This window comes from Rasamsonia byssochlamydoides (assembly GCF_041956645.1).
Source record: "Rasamsonia byssochlamydoides strain NRRL 3658 unplaced genomic scaffold VTN77scaffold_93, whole genome shotgun sequence".
NCBI classification, from domain to species: domain Eukaryota; kingdom Fungi; phylum Ascomycota; class Eurotiomycetes; order Eurotiales; family Trichocomaceae; genus Rasamsonia; species Rasamsonia byssochlamydoides.
Window position 1 is genome coordinate 60,950 of NW_027192476.1, and position 13,997 is coordinate 74,946.

The 13,997-nt window shown below is 50.6% G+C and overlaps 5 protein-coding genes across 5 annotated transcripts; 3 read left to right on the forward strand and 2 right to left on the reverse strand.

The window, feature by feature from the left end:
• Nucleotides 1-630: 630 nt before the first annotated feature.
• Nucleotides 631-1,721, reverse strand: VTN77DRAFT_9735 (uncharacterized protein; the record flags this gene model as incomplete). The annotated part of the gene is made up of 4 exons (XM_069426374.1): nucleotides 631-782; nucleotides 838-947; nucleotides 1,000-1,504; nucleotides 1,574-1,721. 4 exons carry the CDS (start codon nucleotides 1,719-1,721, stop codon nucleotides 631-633), a joined length of 915 nt encoding a protein of 304 aa, XP_069273712.1.
• A 1,023-nt stretch (nucleotides 1,722-2,744) lies between these two features.
• VTN77DRAFT_9736 (uncharacterized protein) lies at nucleotides 2,745-3,756 on the forward strand (the record flags this gene model as incomplete). Its single annotated transcript, XM_069426375.1, has 2 exons — nucleotides 2,745-2,806; nucleotides 2,901-3,756. The coding sequence occupies 2 exons, from the start codon at nucleotides 2,745-2,747 to the stop codon at nucleotides 3,754-3,756; spliced, it is 918 nt and encodes a 305-aa protein (XP_069273713.1).
• A 180-nt stretch (nucleotides 3,757-3,936) lies between these two features.
• On the forward strand, nucleotides 3,937-4,437 carry VTN77DRAFT_9737 (uncharacterized protein; the record flags this gene model as incomplete). The annotated part of the gene is made up of 1 exon (XM_069426376.1): nucleotides 3,937-4,437. The coding sequence occupies one exon, from the start codon at nucleotides 3,937-3,939 to the stop codon at nucleotides 4,435-4,437; it is 501 nt and encodes a 166-aa protein (XP_069273714.1).
• Nucleotides 4,438-4,782: 345 nt separating this feature from the next.
• VTN77DRAFT_9738 (uncharacterized protein) lies at nucleotides 4,783-8,497 on the forward strand (the record flags this gene model as incomplete). Its single annotated transcript, XM_069426377.1, has 9 exons — nucleotides 4,783-4,904; nucleotides 4,977-5,026; nucleotides 5,080-5,424; nucleotides 5,501-5,592; nucleotides 5,652-5,700; nucleotides 5,756-6,751; nucleotides 6,815-6,915; nucleotides 6,972-7,701; nucleotides 7,755-8,497. The coding sequence occupies 9 exons, from the start codon at nucleotides 4,783-4,785 to the stop codon at nucleotides 8,495-8,497; spliced, it is 3,228 nt and encodes a 1,075-aa protein (XP_069273715.1).
• A 1,897-nt stretch (nucleotides 8,498-10,394) lies between these two features.
• VTN77DRAFT_9739 (uncharacterized protein) lies at nucleotides 10,395-12,293 on the reverse strand (the record flags this gene model as incomplete). Its single annotated transcript, XM_069426378.1, has 3 exons — nucleotides 10,395-11,466; nucleotides 11,529-12,003; nucleotides 12,056-12,293. The coding sequence occupies 3 exons, from the start codon at nucleotides 12,291-12,293 to the stop codon at nucleotides 10,395-10,397; spliced, it is 1,785 nt and encodes a 594-aa protein (XP_069273716.1).
• Between the last annotated feature and the right edge of the window lie 1,704 nt (nucleotides 12,294-13,997).

The following is a 13,997-nucleotide window of genomic DNA, read 5'->3' on the forward strand; positions in this document are numbered from 1 at the left end:
AAAGGAAAATGAGACAGACTAGAGAAAAGACATTACACAAAAGGAAACAGAAGAGAGTGTACAAACGGGGTCCTACGACTCCATCGATGCAGAGCTCGAGATGATTACGAGGGAAGAATACTGCTTCATCACGGGGCAGCCTTTGCGATGCCTCGAGACGCGCTGCTGACTAATCCGATGTTGAGTTTTCATTCACGTGATGAGGTATGTCACATGTGATTCGCTGAGATGCGACGCCACCAATCACAGTCCCGGCTTTAACCGCTCGATTCAGATTGCACTTTGCGATTATCAGGAAGCACCAACTACTTATGCCGCAATACCTCTTCAATCTACAGCCATTGTGGTCGACCGGACCTAGTTCTCGGAGAAGAATTTGGCTATCTTCTTATCTAGCCACTCCATGTCCTCTTTGCTGTCTCCAGGACCTCCAGCCCAGTCTGCAATCGGAATCAGTCAGGAGATGAAGGAGAACACTCTGAGAAGCTGGGGGTAAACTTACGGCCCCATATCGAAGGGAAGACATCCAACTGTCCAATTCCTTGTTGCATGCAAGCCACTTCATATTCAGAATCTTCAGGTCTGGCATGGGTCAGCTCTTTATCCGGTGGACATGGTATACTGTTACACTCACGGAAAGTAAAGGTCGGTTTTGCTGGGCAACACCAAGGCTTTTGCCTTGATTGACCGCAGAGCCTTTTCAAAATCGCCGTTATAAGGCTCCTGCTTCGACACGTCTCCATTCTGCCAGGTCTGCAGCATGACTAGCATGTTCTCCGGATCTTGAAGATGGCAGTTAGCTTCGATTGGCGCAACACGACGCTCGAACGTTCTCACCTTTGGAACAGGCCCATTTTTCCCAGAAATTCACCATGAAGTCTTCCAAGTCCTTAAATCCCAGGACTTTCTCGTAAAGCTTCTCTCTGTAGAAGGCTTGACTGAATCCCCTGTCGGAGCTGATTAGCCTCCACTGCGGACATCTTGGATATTCGTTCTCACCATCCAGCATATCCCCTACCGAAAGCCTTCAGGCCGACTTCCTTTTCCTCTGCCGTCCATGTTCTATATGTCTCTCCTTGGATCGCGACACCTCCTTCGCCGGAGCCAGCAGACGGGATCTTCTTCGCAGCCAGCAATGCGCTCTTGACTCCCTCAAGAAAGACTTGATTGTGCAGGGACGTTCTTGCCGAACCACAGAACGGCACGATCAAGTCCATGAAATCCGGATACTGCGTGGCCCATTGGAAACTCTGGGCAGCACCCATGGACCAGCCCACTACCGCTCGCAAGTGAGGGATTCCCAAGTGCTGTGTCACCAGAGCATGCTGCGCGCGGACGTTATCGTAGAAAGAACATCTCGGAAAGGGCTTGTTAGGGGAGGAAGGCGCTTGGTTTGATGGAGAAGACGACTGCCCATTCCCAAAGAGCGCCGGGATGATGATGAAGTACTTCTGCGGGTTCAAGGTCTTGTCTTCTCCAATCAACCAGAAATTGTCCGAAATCACTTCACACTCTGTCAGCGCCGTTCATTATTATATATTTTTTGATAACCTCTGTCATAGCACAAACGTACACCCAGAATACCACGTCGGATACAAAATTGCCGGAGACTTGGGATCTCCGAACGTCTTGTATGCGATGTGAGCGTCTACGATCTTCTCTCCGCTCTGCAGCTCCCAGTCGCCGAGCTTGAAGATCTCGTAATCCTGGTTCTGTGCCATAGTTTGTCGAAACTCGAGCGCTATGATGGAAGTTTGATCGACGCTGTTCTCTGCTCTCGTATTCAGATCAAATCGACATACAATGGTAGCGATGTTTACCAAGTCTGGATATCGATCTGATCAACTAGTTCAGTCGTAAGATTACCGATAACGCAAATAGACAGTTTTGTCTCAGAAACTAATCTTCCAATCAATACGTAATAATAATAATGGATGAGCGATGAACCATCAGAAGCGATGGACTATCAGACAGAGAACCAGGAGCAGGCTCATGATACTCCCCGTAGATAGATAAGGCTTCCCCGCATCACAACCATCCCGCCCGGTAACGTCCAGGACAAGTGTTGGTAATCGCCAAATCTTCCAGCCAATTCCTGATAACGATATTATAAATGCCAGAACCAAGTAATAGTCCGGTTTGTAAGCTCTCTCATCTTTTTCTCATTTGTCTGCATTGATTATGACGAGATGATTCAGATGACATGTCCTTTGGATTTCCGCCAATTGGAGCAACAGTATCTGCAATGCAGTACATAACCTAGAAGAGGACAAAAGCTCCAGGAAAAACGATCTATCTCAATCGCTAATAAAAATCAGCATAGCGCACATTCAGACTCTTAGTCTGCTAAACTTCAATTTGAAGCTATTTTCACTACCTACCTAGGTAATAAATCCAGCGTAGAGACCCAGTGGTACCTATGTAAGTAGCGACAACGTATTCTTAACTCCGAAGCCTGTTAAGCGCGGGGATCCATTCGGGACCTTTTATCGGCAGACGTTGCAAGGAGGCGCTTATTTCCACTCACCTAGGCTACCCCAAGTTACTGTCATCTGACCGTGCGCATTGAGATTTGCCGCTTGCGGGGACCGTGGCATTAAGTGGACAGTGAGGTATGACATCCGCGGATAAGCTCGCTCGTTCACTCAGCTCAATTCGACTCATTTTCCATGTTTAATCTTGATTTCACACATTTATACCTGGATATATCTGGGAAATAAATTTGTAGGGCTCTCCTGGTCAGGATGATGAACCCTCTAGCAAGATATTCTGCCTCTGCCGGCAGATCGGTTCTCAATTGCATGTCGTAAGTACTGAATTGAGGAACCTCAAGTCCCGAGAACTGGCCGTTGATCTACGATTACTATGACCTATAGAGTCTGATGGCTTACGACTCTTAGCAAACGCTACTCTGTTCCAGTCCTGTCTCCGGTATCGTATCACGCTCGATTCCGCAGCACGACGAGCCATTACTTCCAAACCGGATCCGATTTTGCACAAGTCCAGGCATCGCGACCAGACTTTGACCGTGATGCGCCCGTCAAGTACACGAAACCTCCGAATCCAAACTGGAAGGAGGGCGACGGTACCAATGACGGCGGTGCCAGTCTCGCGAAAGAGCACGTCGAGATTGACCCGTACGAGGAGGGCAGACCTACCAGCTCGAATTACAAATTGTTGATCTCGGGAATTGTGCCCCGACCGATTGCGCTGATTAGCACCCGATCCAAGGACGGGAAGTCGGTCAATCTGTCCCCCTTCAGCTACTCCCAGGTGATCAATCATGACCCTCCTCTCTTCACCGTCGGATTTGTGGGGTCCCTGGAGAAGGCGAAGGACACGTTGAAGAATCTCACCGAGACCGGGGAGTGCGTGATCAATATTATTTCGGAGCATTTTGTCGAAGCGGCCAACGCGACGTCCGTCAGTGTGCCGTATGGCGTCTCCGAATGGAATATCGCGGGACTGCACCAAGCACCTTGTTCCACTGTCCAAGCCTCTCGCGTGAAGGAGTCGATATTTTCCGTCGAGGGAAAACTGGTCGAGACGAAAGAATTCGAAAGCCGGGTGAAAGCAGGCAAGAAAACCGGGGTGCTAGCGATCATCGAAGGGATTCGGTTCTGGGTCCGGGAAGATGCGATCAACGAGGAGAGGAGTCTGATCGACTTGAATGTTCTCCGACCGATCAGTCGACTTGGAGGAGTGGCGTATGGACGTACGACCGAAGTCATCGAAATCCCCAGGCCATCTTTCTGAATCTGTAATCAACTGCATCCATAGAAGGTCAACTAACGTTCGTCAAACGTCTCTTCCACGTAGCCGACCCGGGTCTCAATGAATGTGTAAACTGTCACTAGCTCTCTCGAACAGCAGTCCAGTGAAGTAGGATATACCCAAGCCCAGCATCAGTCAACATATTTGTGTCACACTGACCACATGTTCCGCTGGTTTGCAGCTCGCCACCTCGTAAACAGTACCATGGACGACTGCAAGATCGATCAGACGCTTGGCGGGGGAACTAAGCAAGAGCTACTAAAAGAAAAGAGTTTGCGACATCCACTTGGATCCGGACTGGGCCGTTCCAGAACTCTGGGAGAATCCAAGTCGAAAAGCCTCGTTCCCAAGATGACGGACCCCTGCAGGAACGGGATGATTTTCGCCGCAGAACAGGCGAGATCTGCTGGTTCAGTTGCTGCGGTTGAAAGAACGACCCACTCTGCATGGGAAGTAGGATCTACTCTCCATGCCAAGGCATTCCAGGCACAGGAAAAACGAGCCGAGAGCAGGCGAAACCGTTCCTCGGGTTCGACCGACAGCAACGGGGTATCCGCAGTGCTTTTTAACTCCTCTTGGCCATCAACTAATAATAATAACCGCCAATTGGAGTTACTATTTGTTGGCAATCCGGCGGCGGTCAAGCGCAGATTGCGAGTGTGACCAGCAAAAATTTCCCCCGGGCCTTGCTCAGCTGACGGAGTAGCTACCAACTACTCCGCGCTCCAGCGAATGATCCGCCATCGTCGCAGAACACGAACCACAGACTGGAATTGAATTCACCCTTCCCCTTCCCCCTCGCGCCTCCGAGCCACCCCCTCGGGTCTGCATAGACGTGCTCGAGCCCATGGATAGCTCTGTTCATTCTCTTCGGAGGCTCTCGTTCGCATCTGCTGCGTCGTAGGCCCTCGAGTCCACGCCACCCTTTTCGCTGTGGGCAGATCTGTCCTTTGCAGAGGGGAGAGCGTCAGATGAAGCGTGGCTGCCGATGACCGCCCACCGCTCGCAATGAGCCATCCTTCTCCGAAGAAGAAGAACGGCGCCAGCAATCTTCCTCCGCAGCCTCGACAGATCCGCTTTGTCTCGACCGACGGCCAGCCTCAGACCAAGAGGCGCCGCGTGACTACCGCGTATGCGCGCTCCTTCCTCTTCCGCGTATCAATGCCAGCATGTCGCTAACATGTGCTTGTTGCCCCGCTTAGATGTCGAACTTGTCGCAAGCGCAAAATCAGATGCTCGGGCGAGCAACCCAGTTCGTGGCCCTCCAGACTTTTTCTAAATGCCGTCTTCTAACATTGAATTCAGCGTGTAAGACATGTTTGGACTATGGCTATACTTGCCTCGGATATAACGAACCTGCGCAAGCCCAATCCCAATCCCAATCCCAACCTCAGACGCCATCGCAGCCACCGACGAGAATTGGTCAAACAGTCCATTTCGAAGACGACGAGAAGAAAAATGACCGAGCCAGCGCAATCCGTTCGCCAGGGACTCCGCGGGAAAGCTTGCCGCAGAACAAGTCCCCCAAGTCACCTAAATCGTCCGAGGCTCCCGACACCTCTGAGGCCATGGTCGTTTCTTTGACGAAAGACACTCTCTCTAAAGCCAATAAGGAGCAGGAAAATGCAACGGCGGAGAGTCCAGAGAGCAGTACGTTTCGGCGTGTCCAATCTGGTGTGGTCGTCTTTGGATGCGGATGCTGATGAGATGATGATCAATCGTCCAGGTCGCACATCTCTCAGCTCCAATCATCGCACGCATGTCCCTTATTTCCGGTACTTTGGTCCGACTGCCATTGTCCCGGGCTTCAAGCAAATGGTGTGATGAGATGCTCTGTCTTGCCAGTCATACAACTCCATCGCTAACCCAAGACTCAGGTGGTACGGGTTCGGGATGGAAGAAGAGGTAACCTTTCACAGTCATCCGGTAAGAGTTTGCACCGGGTCCGTTGTGTGTCTGATTCGAAACTTATTATTTGTAGAGTCGCTTCCTTCACTTCGGAGCCCCCGGCTCAACGATACGGGTGGCGCTTCATTAGCTGCCGCCCTGGGCGACCTTGGCGATTCCAATTCCATTCCTTTCTATGACCGAGACGACAATTTACCGACCAGCAATCTGGTTACACATCTTTGCGAGCTATTCTTCGTGCATTTGGGTTGCTCCTTCCCCTTCCTCCAGCGCGATCGGTTCCTGAGGGACTTGAAAGAAAAGAAGATCGACACTATCCTGGTAGATGCTGTCTGCGCGTTGGCGGCCAGGTTCTCTCCACACCCGTTATTGAGCCCTCCTCAAGCGCGGCCTATTGATGGGGCCGAGTCTCAGCCTGAAGAAGTCAAAAAATCTGACCATGGTCAGCCGTTCGCTCACCGGGCCATGACTGCGGTTGTCGATGCCTTATCGTGTCCGACGTTGTCTGTCGTGCAGGCTTGTCTACTGCTAGCGTATGAGGAATTCGGCTCGAATCACGATAGTGGTCTCTGGATGTATTTGGGCATCTCTATCCGAATGGCCCAAGATCTAGGAATGCAAAAACTTCAAGGCTTGAAGCACAACTACGGACGCACGGGCCTGACCCCGAAGGCCATCATCAGTGGACAAGCAGGAAAGCTGGCTGTAGAAGAGTACGAGAGTCCCCAAGCCCCGAAAGTGAACGAGGAGGGTACGGATAGTAGTACGGAGGAAGAACGGGCGAAGGAGCGGGAGAGAGTGGACACGTTTTGGAGCATCTTCTTCCTCGACCGGGTCATATCGTCTGGTACAGGAAGACCGGTGACATTACGCGATGAAGACATCGAGCTGTACTTTCCGCTTCAGTCAGAGTCTCAGCTTCCCAATGGCTGGCCAGCGCCCTTTCCACCTCTGATCAGGATGATCCATCTGTACGGGAGAGTCACAGACTTGATCAATGGAATTCAAGAAGATCACATCGATAACGATACATTGAAGCGGCTAGCCGCCATGGAGAGTGACCTCACTGGTATGTGCAAGTTTCGATTTCGATGCTGCAGCAACAATCGCCAACTAGAGTAACGCATTACAGGTATCTATCAACGCCTTTCACCAAAGCTTCACTTTAACGCGGTGAACTTTCAAGCCTATGTGAGAGCACAAGAAGGAACTAATTTCATCCTCCTTCACTTTGTAAGTTCCTGGGTTCACCTCCCAACCATCTGCGCTCTTTTGTTAATGTCCGCTAGTGGTTTCATACCCTGATTGTTCTACTGCATCAGCCGACTCTTCTGAATTCGTTTGGCGGACGAATGCAGCAACTCTACCCCAATAGCCGAGAGCTGTCCATGTCATCCGCCAAGACGATTGCAGATATCTTGTCTTTCGCGGAACTCATCGACGCGAAAAGCTTCATAGGCAATCCTTTCACCAGTCAGCCGATGTACATTGCCGCGTGTGCCTTCCTTATGGAGAGTGCCTACTACACTTCGCTTGTGGAGAATGCTCAAGGCTCTCCTCCATCTTCTCGATCGGGTTCTCCGCCGATTCTGATGACGACCCAATCCGGCGCTTTCAACGTCCCGACCATGGAGAGTTCAAATAGCTCGGAGCGCAGGCCCAATACGAAACACATTCTCCTGGCCTCGGCAGCGAAGGAAAACTATCAGCGGTGTTACAAGGCGTTGCAGTCTTTGGAAACTTACTGGGAGGGTGCGAAGTATATCCTTACTGTGCTGGATCAAAAGGCGAAAGGAATCCCAGATCCTCTGTTGTACACAGCTGAGGAAATGGAAAGCGCCATAGAAGGGTCCCGGTCCCTAGTTCAGTCGTTCACGCCTACCAACTGGCGGAAGGCTGGAAGTGGTCAGAACTCCGAGAATCCAGACACGAACCGATCAGATGATCGAGAGTCGTCAACTCAACAGAGCGGTGCCCCACCCGAAGGAACATGGTCCCCGAGGATTGATCCAAGTCACGGTGAGCACGCATCCAGATCACTTTCCTGGCAGTATACTGATTCTTTTGTGCAGCTATTGGATGGGCCCTCACTGGGGCTACCAACTCGTCGCAACCAAATCTCAGCTTACTGTACCAGATGCCCGCTCCGCAAACCTCGGCAGAGACACAAGTTCCGACTCCGTACAGTCAAGGCTTCTCCACCGCGACGGCTCAAACTTCAGAGACCCGGCGCAATCCTGATTCTTCGTATCCACAATTGATGTCTCCATACTCGTCCACAACGATGGCACATCCCTCTTCTGTCACTGCTGCAGCTCAGAAATATCCATCTGCTCCTTCCCACTTGAATACGAACCTCCTTCTTGGAATGAATAATCCATTCGCCGGCTCTAGCACTCGAACCTCATCCGGTTCTCAGAGCGTCTATAATCTTGCTGCTCCCCAGATCGCTGATTCAACATCTTCCTTCAATTACGGGGTGCCCCACAGTACAACGGGTCCGACGGTTCCCGGTCAGTTGCCAAATACCAATGCAGTCCTCGCGCCTGGTATGAGCATACAAGTAGGAGATATGATGATGATGATCGAGAGCCAAGATATCGATATGAACACCCTGCAGAACCAGGATACTTTCCCCTTTTCGTTTTCCAATGATTTTGTCCCGTGGCTGGAGTATCTCCCTCAGGACGTTGTCAGCTTCTTTGAGGAACAACACCACCATCAAGGCTACGCCCCTCTGATGGGTCCTCAGGGCGGTGATCCCCAGCCACGCCCTCCTCCTCCTCCTCCTCCTCCTCCTCCTCCACAGCAATGACCTGCGACCGCACACATTCTATAATTTCGCACGCACGTACAGTACATATCAGGTTTCATCACAACACGCGATCTCGTTTTTCTTACCGAGCGACGGCGAAAGTATTGTGGTTGGCGTCTTTTGGGCATGACCATAAAAATCGCGGAGTATTGGGGTTGCGGCTTTTTTCTTCTTGATGGACAAATAGATTTGATTGATACCTTGTCATGAGGCGGGCACTGTGTCTATAGCGTATAGCGTTTTGGTTGGAGTTGAGTTGTCCGAGCTTTTATTGTTACTCTGCATGCATGCAGACTTTAGGGTCTCCCTACCTGCCTACCTACCTATCTATCATACTTTGTATGTAATTTTTTAACTAATCTCGCCACATGCAAGAGACGAGAGAATAGAAGACAGAATAAGAATATACTGAAACAGAAGTCTTATCTTATTCCGATTACGTAGTCCTACTAGGTGAGGGTCTCAAAAATCAAATGAAAACAATGATACCTACCTAATTTATTTTGGCGATCCCGATTAGAATAAAAAAAAAGAAAAAGATGAAAAGATGAGGCCTGTTATCGAGCACAGCTGCAAACGCTCAGTTGTGGCAGTCGCGAGTATACCTGTATGGCTGCTACGCCGTACTTTGGATCTGAGGTTGTGGAGTCCATTGGTTGGTGTGGGGCCTGACCCCGGACTATAGAATAAGCCCGCGGGTTTATATATAATTAGGTACGCGATTGTCAACAAACACAGAGAGCAATGGAGAAAGAAAAAAAGATCTAATCATTTGAATTTAGAAGGGAGATACTTATCGAATATCTTACTGCATACCCGTGTGTTATGGAGTTATGGGGTAGCAACCTCTGTTGACATCTTGTCTCACTCACGAGTTCCGAAGGTTCTTTCTGAAGATTATATATCGGAGATGGAGAGCAGCTAGACTTGAGCTGTTGCTGTTGAAGACAAGCTACGCAGCACTATTGTCTGGTCTTATGCACTCTTGTCGATATTTTGCGCTCCTGCTACAAGAACAGCAACGGCGTATAAATTATGGAAACAGGCAGTTCTGCTCCTAACTCCCAGTAGTAGTTGCGCTACAGCATGAAAAGAGAGGACGGCAGTATAGCCTGAGTGTTGGTAAATCAGAATCTTGGCAGCCCTCCTCTACGGTTCCCTTTAGAAGGAAGATGGCTGACCGTGACATGATTTCTCGTATTTCGAAGCCAATGATTTAGCCTAAGAGTCATGGCACCTGATACACACATTCCCATTGGATTCCGTTTCTGTCATGTGCTCTCTTAGTAGACATCCAGCTTTTCATCCCAGCCTCGCGCAACCTCAACAATGTTGGACTCGATTATGACCGCATATACCTTTATCTATCTAGGTATCTATCTATATATAGTTGCCTACAACCATCCTGCGTCTCTACATGAATTTATACAGAAATTTTCTTTACAACAAAGGGTAATCATTGACTTAGTCGAATCGAAAAAAAAAATCCTTAGAAGACATCATCAGGATCAGCGCCTAGTACAGGTATACATGAAAGACGCGTTTTTGTCAAGTCATCCAGTATATTGTATGATTATAGTAAACATCCAGACTGATGAGCTATATCTATATAAAGCCGATATCGACAGTAATGTCCTGCCAAAGAACGCGCCCACGCCAGAACGATATGGAGAATGAAACCTTGTAATCCTGTACGTACAGAAACATTGTATCAATTGCCCCGGTATATATGGACATCAATCATATCAACAGAGATAACAACGGAACATGATCGTTGTTATTATCATTATGTTGCAGTTGCAGATTCGGCCAAAAAGAGATGCCATGACACCTGCTTCTTGGTGAATTGAACTAGGTAGCCCGCCAACATAGCCCGCAAACACATTATGATATTGTATTAGAAACCGTTGCAGTCGAGATACGCCTCCGGCACCTCCGGCCACTCATCAATCCCGTCAAGCAGCGCCAGTGCCATGCCCCCGTCTAGGTGGACTTGGATGTGGCAGTGCAGCAGGAACGCGCCCGGATTGACGACCTGGTACCGCACCGCCAGCCAGCTCTCGCCGTCTAACGAGGCTGGCGTCGTGTACGTGTCGCGCATCGGCGGATTTACCAGGTTGAAGTTCTCAGGGATGTACTGCATCGCCTCGGCCACGGACGAGTAGTTCCACGGGCCGACCCCGGACCCGATCACAAAGAATTTGGTCGAGTGCTTGTGGAACGGGTGCGGTGGCTGCAGCGGTGCTACCGCGTGGAAGATCAGATCTACCCATGAGCCGTTCTGCGTTCGCACCGTGAGGTCGCTGTGCGGCCCCTGCGCGTCCGGGTTGAATAGCAGCGGTTGGTCGTACTCCAGCGAGAGTGGGAAGCTGTCGTTGCCCAAATACCACCGATACGACGCGTTCCACCGGTTGAGTCGCAGGACGTAGGTCTCGTCGGCGACAGGCGCTGGGGCCACTGGCGGGAACGGCACTGCCAGCGATTCATTCCAGAAAACCGTGTTCGCAGTCGCGTTGCCTCCGTTGAGGGTGATCGAAGATACGGATGGGGCCGAGGTGCCCGCCGCCACCGGCGCATTCACATACGACAGGATCGCTGTGGCGTTCAGCAGCTGGTTGAGTCCGGTCACGACGGTCCGCACGTTGTAGTGCGCTGGAGACTTGTCCAGCTTCACCAGAATCGAAAACCGTTGCCCGTTGGCGATGGTGAGTGCGTCAACCAGCGTGGGCGTTACGTATCGGCCGTCGACCGCGTACACCCACATCGGATGTTCGTCAATGGAGAAGACAAAGGTCGACACGCCCGCCGCCGAAATCAGGTCCCAGCTCACGTACTGGACCAGCGGATCAACCTCAAACACTTCCGTCGGTCCCTGGGAGGGCGTGCAACCCCACCAGAGACCTGGGGGCACGGCACTGAAGTTGTGGGGGTAATTCCCCTGGGCGATGGCCAACGTGGGGGGCAAACACCTGGATTGCATTCAGCTATCCGACTGTTGGGAGAGAGAGGGAGAAAGAGAGGCGGAACCTACCCCATGTCCGTCAACTGGACGCCGTTGAGAAGCTGTTTTACGGCCGGATTCGCGTTCTCGTTGATGACGGCCTGCGGGAGGCAAGTGACCGATCCCTTGCCGTTAATGAGGATCGAGTTAGTGCAGTACGCGTCGAGCCCGGCGGCTTCTTCTATGTCCCACCGCTCCGCCGAGGTGACATGGGTCCAGTCGGAGAGGATGATCGGTGTGGTCTGCCGTTCCGCCTGGAGGATCGCTTGGAGCTCGGCGGAGTCATTGGTGATGGTGTTGAACGGTCTCTGAACATTGGGACCCGGTCGAATGTGGATTGCTCCGTACAGACCGTCATCTATCTGGCCGCGCAGGTGGGCATGGTAGAAGTAGCTTCCATACTGCGTGGCTTTCCACTTGTAGAGAAAGCTTTCTCCTGGCTGGATGGGACGTTGAGCGAGTCCAGGAACGCCGTCAGACCAGGGAGTACCGAGTTGTTCAATCCCTACCACCATCAGTTCATTCTTCATACCATCCACGCAGATCAAACGACATACCGTGAAAATGCACCGTCGTATTAAAGGGCAGCTGATTCTCGACCAAGAACTCCACGTCGTCCCCTTGGTCCAGGTAGAGAGGCGGGCCGGGCAGCTGGCCGTTGGACAAGATGGCTTTCCTGGGGACGCCATCCGGTGCAACAGTCTCCCATGTCAGGGTGATGGCAAACGGTACCACGGCGGCCTGGCACCATGCCAAGAGGCTGAAAAGGAGAAGCCAGCAGCGGATCGCCCTCATTGCTGATGGTCTTTACAGCGACAGGTGACACAAAAAGCGAAACGGGGAGGGACAGGTCCTCCCTGCCACACTTTATATACTTTCGCCATCCTGCAGATGCGGCGGAGTTGTGCAACATGTCTGCTGGTAGGTCCAGTCAGCTGTGTTTGCCGAACACTCATCGGGATCCATTGAGGCTGCAGAACCTACCTAGGTATGGAGTACTTCGTACCTAACATAGGTAAACAGATCGAGCGACTATTAGTCTGATCTCAGATGCTGAATTGTGGAGCGAGGCTCACCCCTTGCAGCGTATGGGACCATGGCGAGCAGTCCCACCGACCCAGCTGACTGACAACGAGGGATACGGATGGCCGAGGAAGTGTCAATGTTGGGCTGGCCGAAGAATAAGTTTTGAATAGCAGGCAGGCTGAGTCGATAGAGTGAGTTGGTCGATCTGTCATACCGAACTACTCCGTAGGTGTTCGAGTCTTCGATAGGTTCCTAATTATCAGGCGTCCCACTCGTCCCCAGAGCAGACTAGTGGCCGCTAACTAAATGCCCGATCTCGGGATCGACGTACCCTTGGCCAATGCGGGCGTCGTGATTAGTATTATTGTTGCCAACAAGATCTGTGGACACGAAAGTGAGGCTGGACATAGCTGACTCTCGGAACATATCTAGATACGGAGTACCTACCCTGTAGCAGGGCATGCGCATATATATTTTCCGAAGGAAGATCACGATGATCCCGACAGTGAATAGAAACTGGACAATTTGTGGGGTATAGTAGACGCGAGGGAGCAGAAATAACATATTCCAGCCGGGGTGAAGAATCCTCTAGGTCCTTGGAGCTGGAGTTGTTGAGTACTCCGTACATGCTTGAGTTGTTCGTCCAGGTCATGGCAGTGGCGTGAAGGCCAGCTCCTCTCAAAGTTAATAATAGTTCAGTGACAATATTCAACCAACGTGGACGAACAGAAAATAAGAAAACAGACTAACATTCGATAAGCATCTTCATTGGCGAACTTTAAAAAATAGGGGTTCCACAGATCTAACTTTTGAGTCAACCTAATCGATCCATTCGTTCTTTTTTTCCCCCATAAAGTTCACTACTGACAAATAACAATGAATGAGTATGCACTAGCAATTGATCACACTAAGTCCCTCATGTCAATTTTCCAGGAATGTCAACAAGGTTCGGTAATTAGGCCTTAACTATGAGGCTATGATCCGTACGCAGATCGTAGACCCACAGATCGGACTCCGCAATGATCTGCCTAAGAGCAGATTTATTGATTCCTTTCTCAATTTGTCATTATCGGGATTCATTCCACCTTGCCTATCTAAGTAGATTATCTGGTTCCCGATTCCCAAGGTCCCGTCGGGGGCCTACCTTCTTTTCCTTCTCTTTCGGTTCAAGCGAGCCATAACTCATCGAACGGGAGGACATTGAACGTTAATATAAGAGGGGGAAGGGAAAAAAAAAAGGTAGGGAAAAAGAAAAGGTAAATAAATGGAAGGATACAAATAATACCCTGGGTATTAGTGTTTTTCTAAGTGGTTGAATTATTACCGTACACTGCTTATTGTTGTTGCCATACCGCAGTACCGTGCAGTGCCAGTGCTCAGAGGAAAATAGAGTCGTGTAAAAAAACAAAAAAAAGGTACGTAGGTTAGGTAGGTAGTAAACAATAATGCCATAAATGAATACCATAGCGTGAT